We start from the raw sequence: 10361 nt of genomic DNA on the forward strand, positions 1-10361 counted from the left end.
ATGGGGCTAAGGTCAGGGGAGTTGGCGGGCCAATTTAGAACAGAAATACCATGGTCCGTAAACCAGGCACGGGTAGATTTTGCGCTGTGTGCAGGCGCCAAGTCCTGTTGGAACTTGAAATCTCCATCTCCATAGAGCAGGTCAGCAGCAGGAAGCATGAAGTGCTCTAAAACTTGCTGGTAGACGGCTGCGTTGACCCTGGATCTCAGGAAACAGAGTGGACCGACACCAGCAGATGACATGGCACCCCAAACCATCACCCAACCATGCAAATTTTGCATTTCCTTTGGAAATCGAGGTCCCAGAGTCTGGAGGAAGACAGGAAAGGCACAGGATCCACGTTGCCTGAAGTCTAGTGTCAAGTTTCCACCATCAGTGATGGTTTGGGGTGCCATGTCATCTGCTGGTATCGGTCCACTCTGTTTCCTGAGATCCAGGGTCAACGCAGCCGTCTACCAGCAAGTTTTAGAGCACTTCATGCTTCCTGCTGCTGACCTGCTCTATGGAGATGGAGATTTCAAGTTCCAACAGGACTTGGCGCCTGCACACAGCACAAAATCTACCCGTGCCTGGTTTACGGACTATGGTATTTCTGTTCTAAATTGGCCCGCCAACTCCCCTGACCTTAGCCCCATAGAAAATCTGTGGGGTATTGTGAAAAGGAAGATGCAGAATGCCAGACCCAAAAACGCAGAAGAGTTGAAGGCCACTATCAGAGCAACCTGGGCTCTCATAACACCTGAGCAGTGCCAGAAACTCATCGACTCCATGCCACGCCGCATTAACGCAGTAATTGAGGCAAAAGGAGCTCCAACCAAGTATTGAGTATTGTACATGCTCATATTTTTCATTTTCATACTTTTCAGTTGGCCAACATTTCTGAAAATACCTTTTTTGTATTAGCCTTAAGTAATATTCTAATTTTGTGACACACGGAATTTTGGATTTTCATTTGTTGCCACTTCAAATCATCAAAATTAAATGAAATAAATATTTGAATGCATCAGTCTGTGTGCAATGAATAAATATAATGTACAAGTTACACCTTTTGAATGCAATTACTAAAATAAATCAAGTTTTTCAAAATATTCTAATTTACTGGCTTTTACCTGTATATTGTTAAATTGGTCAGTAATAAATTAGATTATTTTTCCTGTTTGCCTAAAGTCTTCGTCCTGCATTTTTATTCTAACTAAAATGATGATCAACCAATTAAAGGCAAAAATCAACAATCTTGAAAAATGTTAAAAGGTAACTATCGGCAATACTGACCCAGTATTTGCTTGGTATCGGATCGCTCTAGATGTTCAGTATTTGTCTCCTCTCCTCCCCAAGCACAGTGACGTTTAACTATAGCCACAAGTTTAATCCATGTGCTGTATAACAGCAACATATGTTCCCATTGGGCCCTTGTATGGAAAGTGAAGCCCCTCTCATTGTCGTGACCTTTTAGTGAACACAGTGTGCTGGAACTCAAGCAACACAAAGGGTGAATGCAGTCATTATCATCAGGTGTATTGTTTACAGGCTGTTGTGCAAAATGCTGAATTGTTCCATGCTCAAACAGCTCGCGCGGCACTTTCCTGTGCACACATGTACATGCCGAAATGTGAGATGTTTCTCTCACCTTGTTGTTTGTATATTTACAAGCACACGCCCAAATGTGCTACCTGGCGTGTTCGTGTGTCCCGCAGAGGAGACAACATGAGCGCAGTCACATGTTTAGCATATCAATAGAGTCGAGGGCTGTGCGAGAATCGCTGTGAGCTTTCTGGTAGCTGTCGGCTCAACCCGACATTCTGTATTTAAGGAGCTTTGGCATGGCCTCACCGAGCTGACATGAACATCTTCACTAAGCTCCCAGGATTATCCCAACCAACCAGGTACGTTGCCGGCCACCTGCGGCAAGTGGTGGGCCCGTTTGCTGCAGCCTAGTCTTTCACAAAAAAAAAGAAAAGAAAAGCTGAGGAGAAAAGTGTGTCGAGAAAATTATGATTATGAGAGTCTTAGGGGTTCACATGCTTTGAATAGATATCATTTTAGTTTTTAAATAATTGTATAATTTGTCTTTGCAATGTGATGTAATGAAAATATGTACATATCTACAGCAAGCTGGGGTCTGTACTCCAACGTGCCTTCTACGGGTCCAGTGGGAGGGTGAGTCCAACTACTTATAGTTGTAATAAAATAAATTTTAAAAAAAACGCTTAGGGCTATTATTCACAGGTGTGAATGAATGATGGCTTCTCACTTCTCTGTGAAGCGCTTTGAGTGTCTAGAAAAGCGCTATATAAATCTAAGTCATTATTATTACATTTTTGGAGGTACTCTCCTGTGTATGTCAACCATTATGTACTGATAGATGCTTTTCTCCAATAGCAAATAAAAGCATTGTGATAAAGGTTGGGTCTGATCAAGTAATCCTTGGTATTGTCATTTTAGGTGACCCTTTATGAGCAACGAAACTTTGCGGGCAGGCGTCTGGACCTGAGCTCTGACTGTTCCAGGCTCAGTGACAAAAACTTCCCCGAGAGATGCAATTCTGTGCAGGTGGAGAGCGGAGCGTAAGTGCACACTGCTATCCAGAGGTAACAGGAGGTCACTGCTACATGCTAATACATACAGGCAGAGCCGTGTATAGACAAAGTATGGACAACTCGGCCCCTCACGTGACTACAAGGCGCCATGTTGGACACTATTTTGGAGCCGCTGCTAAGCGACACTGAACTTCCTCTTTATCAATCAATCAATCAATCTTTATTTATATAGCCCTAAATCACAAGTGTCTCAAAGGGCTGCACAAGCCACAACGACATCCTCGGTACAAAGCCCACATACGGGCAAGGAAAAACTCACCCCAGTGGGACGTCGATGTGAATGACTATGAGAAACCTTGGAGAGGACCGCAAATGTGGGTAACCCCCCCCCCTCTAGGGGAGACCGAAAGCAATGGATGTCGAGTGGGTCTGACATAATATTGTGAGAGTCCAGTCCATAGTGGATCCAACATAATAGTAAGAGTCCAGTCCATAGTGGGGCCAGCAGGACACCATCCCGAGCGGAGACGGGTCAGCAGCGTAGAGATGTTCCCAGCCGATGCACAGGCGAGCGGTCCACCCCGGGTCCCGACTCTGGACAGCCAGCACTTCATCCATGGCCACCGGACCTGTGCCCCCCCCCCCCCCCTCAAGGAAAAGGGGAGCAGAGGAGAAAAGAAAAGAAACGGCAGATCAACTGGTCTAACAGGGGGGCTATTTAAAGGCTAGAGTATACAAATGAGTTTTAAGATGGGACTTAAATGCTTCTACTGAGGTAGCATCTCTAATTGTTACCGGGAGGGCATTCCATAGTACTGGAGCCCGAATAGAAAACGCTCTATAGCCCGCAGACTTTTTTTGGGCTCTGGGAATCACTAATAAGCCGCAGTTCTTTGAACGCAGATTTCTTGCCGGGACATATGGTACAATGCAATCGACAAGATAGGACGGAGCTAGACCGTGTAGTATTTTATACGTAAGTAGTAAAACCTTAAAGTCACATCTTAAGTGCACAGGAAGCCAGTGCAGGTGAGCCAGTATAGACGTAATATGATCAAACTTTCTTGTTCTTGTCAAAAGTCTAGCAGCCGCATTTTGTACCAACTGTAATTTTTTAATGCTAGACATAGGGAGACCCGAAAATAATACGTTACAGTAGTCGAGACGAGACGTAACGAACGCATGAATAATGATCTCAGCGTCGCTAGTGGATAAAATAGAACGAATTTTAGCGATATTACGGAGATGAAAGAAGGCCGTTTTAGTAACACTCTTAATGTGTGATTCAAACTAGAGAGTTGGGTCGAAGATAATACCCAGATTCTTTACTGATTCGCCTTGTGTAATTGTTTGGTTGTCAAATGTTTAGACATTTATTTTAATCAACTAGTTTTTTGCTGCGTAAACCTGCCCGAATGTGCGGCATTGGGACGCTCCACTCGCCAATAGCATTTGAATCACATCAAATAAAATTATGGAAAGTAAAGATTGGCTAGAAGACTATTTAGAATGAGAAGAATTAGAAGGCTAGAGTGCTAATGAATAACAACAGTATCTTGTACGAGGTAAGCAAGCATACATACACATGGGAAAGGTAGTATATCTCTCTCGCAGTAAAAGTGAATGAATACTCGCCAAAGCAAAACCTATGAAAAATATTTAAAAAAATAAAAGCACGGGCATATAGCGCATTAATTACAAACTATACATTGGAGGCAGCCACCACAGTACATACTTCACACACCAGTCATAATTTATCTGTAGTTGTTGATCCAAAGCTAATGAGGATTTTGGCAAAATGAGTGTAACATGTTTTTTAGTTGTTCTGTATTTTCTGATTTACTGGTTTGGTGGCTGCAGGATTAGGTCTCTGCTTTTTGCAGATGATTTGGTCCTGATGGCTTCATCTGGCCAGGATCTTCAGCTCTCACTGGATCGGTTCGCAGCTGAGTGTGAAGCGACTGGGATGAGAATCAGCACCTCCAAGTCCGAGTCCATGGTTCTCGCCCGGAAAAGGGTGGAGTGCCATCTCCGGGTTGGGGAGGAGATCTTGCCCCAAGTGGAGGAGTTCAAGTACCTCGGAGTCTTGTTCACGAGTGAGGGAAGAGTGGATCGTGAGATCGACAGGCGGATCGGTGCGGCGTCTTCAGTAATGCGGACGCTGTATCGATCCGTTGTGGTGAAGAAGGAGCTGAGCCGGAAGGCAAAGCTCTCAATTTACCGGTCGTTCTACGTTCCCATCCTCACCTATGGTCATGAGCTTTGGGTTATGACCGAAAGGACAAGATCACGGGTACAAGCGGCCGAAATGAGTTTCCTCCGCCGGGTGGCGGGGCTCTCCCTTAGAGATAGGGTGAGAAGCTCTGTCATCCGGGGGGAGCTCAAAGTAAAGCCGCTGCTCCTCCGCATCGAGAGGAGCCAGATGAGGTGGTTCGGGCATCTGGTCAGGATGCCACCCGAGCGCCTCCCTAAGGAGGTGTTTAGGGCATGTCCGACCGGTAGGAGGCCACGAGGAAGACCCAGGACACGTTGGGAAGACTATGTCTCCCGGCTGGCCTGGGAACGCCTCGGGATCCCCGGGAGGAGCTGGACGAAGTGGCTGGGGAGAGGGAAGTCTGGGCTTCCCTGCTTAGGCTGCTGCCCCCGCGACCCGACCTCGGATAAGCGGAAGAAGATGGATGGATGGATGGATGGATGTATTTTCTGATGTGCATTGCGCCGGCGGGGGCATTAGAAGCCTGCTGGTCACTAAACACTGCATGAATATAGCAGCGAAGTGCATGAAATACCGCTGCAAAATTGCCCTAAAATTATACTTTGACGGGGAAAAAAAGCATGTTTTATTGCAAGTTTATGAGCTGGGGTATATTTAGACTTTTAATTAGACGTAGTGTTATGGTTTATTTTGTCAGGAAAACTACCTTCAGAACGACTTAATTGCATGCACAGTCGCACACGCCCTTGGTGTCCAACATTGCACCTGTTGCTTAGTTGTCCAGACTGTCTTTATACAGGACTCTGCATTCAGGGCCTGCCCACTGCCTCCTAGAGGTAAGAAGAGGTCACTGCTACATACTAATACAGGGCCTACACAGGAAGGAAAACAAATAAGGGCATTCTACATTCAAATGGCCTTTAATTGGAAATGAATGAATGAAATCATTGTGTCTTCCTCTGGTCACACACAATTGTACTACCGATGATAATGGAGCTCACTATCTCTTTGACTCTTCTCACTGTTCCATTTAGATGGATTGGTTACGAGCACGAGAACTTCCGAGGTCGCCAGTACCTGTGGGACATGTCTGATCACGGCAAGTACAGCTGCTATGACAAGTGGTGTGCACAGGTGGACCACATCTCCTCCGTGCGAGCTGTCAAACAGGTGAGAGAGCAGCACACGTGTAACATCAGAAGAGATCACATAAGGCCGACGTCAGAACATTACACAGAAATCAAAGAAAAACTGAAAATTGCCCAAATCTCTCCGCCCCAAAATGGCAGGTACAAACAAAAATGGCCGACTAGCTCTGTATCGTACAGTATATTGTCTATGATGATTACCGTGTGTGCCGTCATGATGAACAATGTTCACTAGATTACACATGCTCCCAAGATTTGGCAAGTTTCTGAATATTTTAAAGTTCTGTAATAAAAAATAAAAAAAAGTGTTTCATAACTAATAAGTAGAAAAGCACTTGGAGAGCGCAGAATAATTCTTTTTGAAAATTCCTGAATCCAAATCTGGAATATTCCAAAAATCTAATCACTTTTTCCCAATCCCATTTCTTGAAAGTTACATCAAAATCCACCAAAACCTTCTGTGTTATGTTGCTTACTAACAAACAGACAAACCCCAGTAAATCAAAGGAAATCTTCATGTGAGGACATGTTTGTTTTGTTCATCTGTCGCTTCCAAACAGGCTACAAAAAGGCCCTCTTGTCAGTCGTCCACTGTTTTGTATCTGTGGGTGGAGGCGGGGAAGCTAGCACACACAAAGAAGTTCAGTCTTGTAACAAATAATAATAATAATAATATAGTCGAAATGATCTGGATCGCCCTCAAAATCGAACCATTTGTTCCTTACCCCATTTCTAACATTTCCTGAAAGTTTCATCAAAATGCGGCAATATCTTTTCGGGTTATGTTGCAAACTCACAAGCCCAGTGATTACATAAACCTCCTTGGGGAAATTGCGAAGACAATTAAGGAGAATGAGTTTAAAAGGGTCCCTTAGTTACCCATACCATGTATTTAATATCATATTTAGCCACAGTGACTTGATAGTAGTGTGTTAAAATGTAAGTGAAGAATATCATAGTTATAGTGTCAAATTTTCTATATGCAGCCCTCAATGGAAAATGTTGTTGTGTTTTACAGGACAACAATCCTGCCAAAGCTCAGCTATTTGAACGAGCCGGCTTCTCCGGTAAGAAGATGGAAATCCAGGATGACATTCCCAACCTGATGAGCCGCTACAGCCTCAACAGATTAGCCTCCATCCGTGTGCTGGGAGGAGCGTGAGTGCCGGCCCTCCCGGTTTCAGACAACATTTACAATAATAAGCTTGCATTTATTATTTAAGATATACCCCAAAAGGGACAAGCGGTAGAAAATGGATGGATGGATTATACTCCTTGCCCCAACTTGATTCTCATCAAAAAAGTCTCGATCCATTGACAAGATTGGAAGCGTGTTCTCAACCAATTTCTGCTTAGCTTAGGCAGCGTAATCAAATACTAAACTTTTTAGGACCCATTTAAATACATTTAGGACCAGCATTTAACCCTGCGATGAGGTGGCGACTTATCCAGGGTGTACCCCGCCTTCCGCCCGAATACAGCTGAGATAGGCTCCAGCACCCCCGGCGACCCCAAAAGGGACAAGCGATAGAAAATGGATGGATGGATATACTAAAACATGTGCAAATGTTATAGCATATACAAAGCTGGTCTACTAAACATGTGCAAAGTGGATTGCGTCTGTTAATTGTGCAGAATAAGTCATCCAATCCATTTTGCGTCTCTGCCTTCATTAAAATGCAGAATATATGCTGATTATCAAAACGCGCTCAATACTGGGAGAGGAAAATGCAAATACATTTTAAATGTGATTTATCAACACTCATCACCATTTTGGAAGCAACATTCTACGTTTTATTTAGCACGTTTGAAAAGGACATGACACAGTTCCACACATGGCTGTGAGAGAAGTGCTTGTGCTGCAAAGACACACGATGGATAGAGAATCCTCCGTCCTACGTGTATGTTTCAACATATTTGGATGGTCAAAAATAAAATATTACACATCGTCTATTCAGCAACATCCTTTTATAATTTCATAGCTGCTGGATGAGTTAAGGGGACTGATTAAAACAAATTGAGTTGATGGGTTTTGGTGTCAGTTAATATTTTTTGATGTTTTTTTTCCGCATAGAATAGGTATTACTTACATATTATATATGATAAAAACTTCTTGGAGTATGCACCTTCAGCAGTAAAAGAAAAGTAATGTCAATGTGGATGCACTGCACGGCTGCTTCAAAAATGCCAATAAAAAGTGGTATGTCTTCTGCATATTTGAAAACATAGCAAAACGCTACAGGTAGGAGCATGATAAAATAAGTAAGTAAATGCAGTAAATGAGAGTATCTCCGTGGTGATGCCCCGTATAGTACATGCAAAATCATCATTTAAATAAGGCAGTTTGCGCCACTTTTCAATCACACAAGCAGTGTTAGTAGATGGCATGAAACACGCCCACTAATAGTACATGCTATTTTATAGATTGCACACACTGTATCGCGGAAGGTATTTGGATCTTAGGAAACCAGGCCCATAGTGTTGCGCTGGCTTAACAAATATGTGTAATGAACTAAATCAAAAGTATCAAAACCAAAATAGGTGTTAAGAAACTTTTAAATCTCAGGGTCAAGATGGCGTCAAATTGCTCCAATACTTGACAGAGGATTTGGTCCAGATTTAGTCAAGAATTTAGTCTTTATTGTTGTAGTTTGACTTTTGCAATAAGTTTGATATATTATAACAGGGATATAGTAACTGGCGGTCCAAGTACAGAACCAGACGGCATCCCATATGGACCTGGATCGATAGTCAAATACTTATTTAAATATTTAGTTTTGATTGAGCGCTTCTCGTTTGACTGACGCAACAATTATAGACTTTACAGTACTAGTTCATCGGATCAGGAAATACACTGACTAATTGCCCATCCATCCAGCCATTTTCTTCCGCTTATCCGAGGTCGGGTCGCGGGGGCAGCAGCCTAAGCGGAGAAGCCCAGACTTCCCTCTCCCCAGCCACTTCGTCCAGCTCCTCCCGGGGGTTCCCGAGGCATTCCCAGGACAGCCGAGTGATGATCTTCCCAACATGTCCTGGGTCTTCCCCATAGCCTGCTACCAGTCGGACGTGCCCTAAACACCTCCCCAGGGAGGCATCCTGACCAGATGCCCGAAACCACATCATCTGGCTCCTCGATGGGGAAGAGCAGCAGTTTTATTTTGAGCTCCTCCCGGATGACAGAGCTTCTCACCCTATCTCTAAGGGAGAGCCCCGCCACCCGACGGGGGAAACTCACTTCGGGTGCTTGTACCCATGATCTTGCTTTTGGGTTATGACCTTTCTGTCATAACCCAAAGCTCATGACCATAGGTGAGGATGGGAACATAGATCAACTGGTAAATTGAGAGCTTTGCCTTCCGGCTTAGCTCCTTTTTTACCACAACGGATCGATAGTGTCCGCATTACTGAAGAGGCCTGTCGATCTCGTGATCCACTCTTCCCTCACTTGTGAACAAGACTCTGAGGTACTTGAACTCCTCCACTTGGGGCAAGAGCTCTTCCCCAACCCGCACCAATTGCATGCGAGTTAAACCATCCCACGAGATACTGCTCAGCCAATCAAATCTGTGCAATCCAGGCGGTAAACATGGCGACTTTAAATGAAGAGACAGACAAAAGAAGCTAACTTTCACATAAGAAATGTTCTATATCTGGACCTATTACAATTTTAGATGAGTACCTCAGTGTTATACTAATTATATGGTTGTACCCCTAATTAATTGCATAGCATGCCAGTCAAGATTCAAAATAGACAATTTCATTCATGGTTGTATTTTTTTTTAAGGTCAGGGTGCTTAATCTTTGCTGTGTTACACAGGTGGGTTGTGTATCAAGAGCCGAACTACAGAGGGTCTCATTACGTCCTGGAGAAACGAGACTACAACAACTTCTCAGACTGGGGCAGCCAGAACAACACCGTTGGTTCTATGAGAAGAGTCCGCTTCAACTAACTGTACATTTTTATTACAAAATTGAGTCCATCATAAAACACTTTCATAAACAGATTTCCTTTTTGTCTGCCAATATCATTTTGTTCAAAGAAGTGCAGAAATGTTGCTGTGAAACATTGCATGGACTGCACAGACGTTAAATAGCAACCGAAATATGGTGGAATTAAAACCCTCAAAATCTTGCAGACATTACAATAAAAACACCAAAAAAAGATTTAAAACCTGGCTGGTTAAACGCCAAACTAAAAACTTCAGAAAATTTCTGGACTCCGTCACTACTCTTTACCCAAACTTTGAACCCAGCAGCTTTTACAATGTGTGGCGTGAGTTCAAACCCCGGCCGAGTCATACCAAAGACTATAAAAATGGGAGTCATTGCCTCCCTGCTTGACACTCAGCATCAAGGGTTGGAATTGGGGGTTGAATCACCAAAAACGATTCCCGGGCGCAGCCACCGCTGCTGCTCACTGCTCCCCTCACCTCCCAGGAGGTGATCAAGGGTGATGGGTCA

At 43.9% G+C, this 10361-nt stretch overlaps 1 protein-coding gene across 1 annotated transcript; it reads left to right on the forward strand.

Annotated features, from left to right (window-relative positions):
* The first annotated feature begins 1771 nt into the window (after positions 1 to 1771).
* crybgx (crystallin beta gamma X) lies at positions 1772 to 9904 on the forward strand. Its single transcript, XM_061975182.1, has 6 exons — positions 1772 to 1883; positions 2109 to 2157; positions 2443 to 2564; positions 5787 to 5922; positions 6919 to 7058; positions 9718 to 9904. The coding sequence occupies exons 1-6, from the start codon at positions 1840 to 1842 to the stop codon at positions 9848 to 9850; spliced, it is 624 nt and encodes a 207-aa protein (XP_061831166.1). The 5' UTR covers positions 1772 to 1839; the 3' UTR covers positions 9851 to 9904.
* Positions 9905 to 10361: the final 457 nt, after the last annotated feature.

Source organism: Nerophis lumbriciformis, linkage group LG15, assembly GCF_033978685.3.
Source record: "Nerophis lumbriciformis linkage group LG15, RoL_Nlum_v2.1, whole genome shotgun sequence".
NCBI lineage: Eukaryota > Metazoa > Chordata > Actinopteri > Syngnathiformes > Syngnathidae > Nerophis > Nerophis lumbriciformis.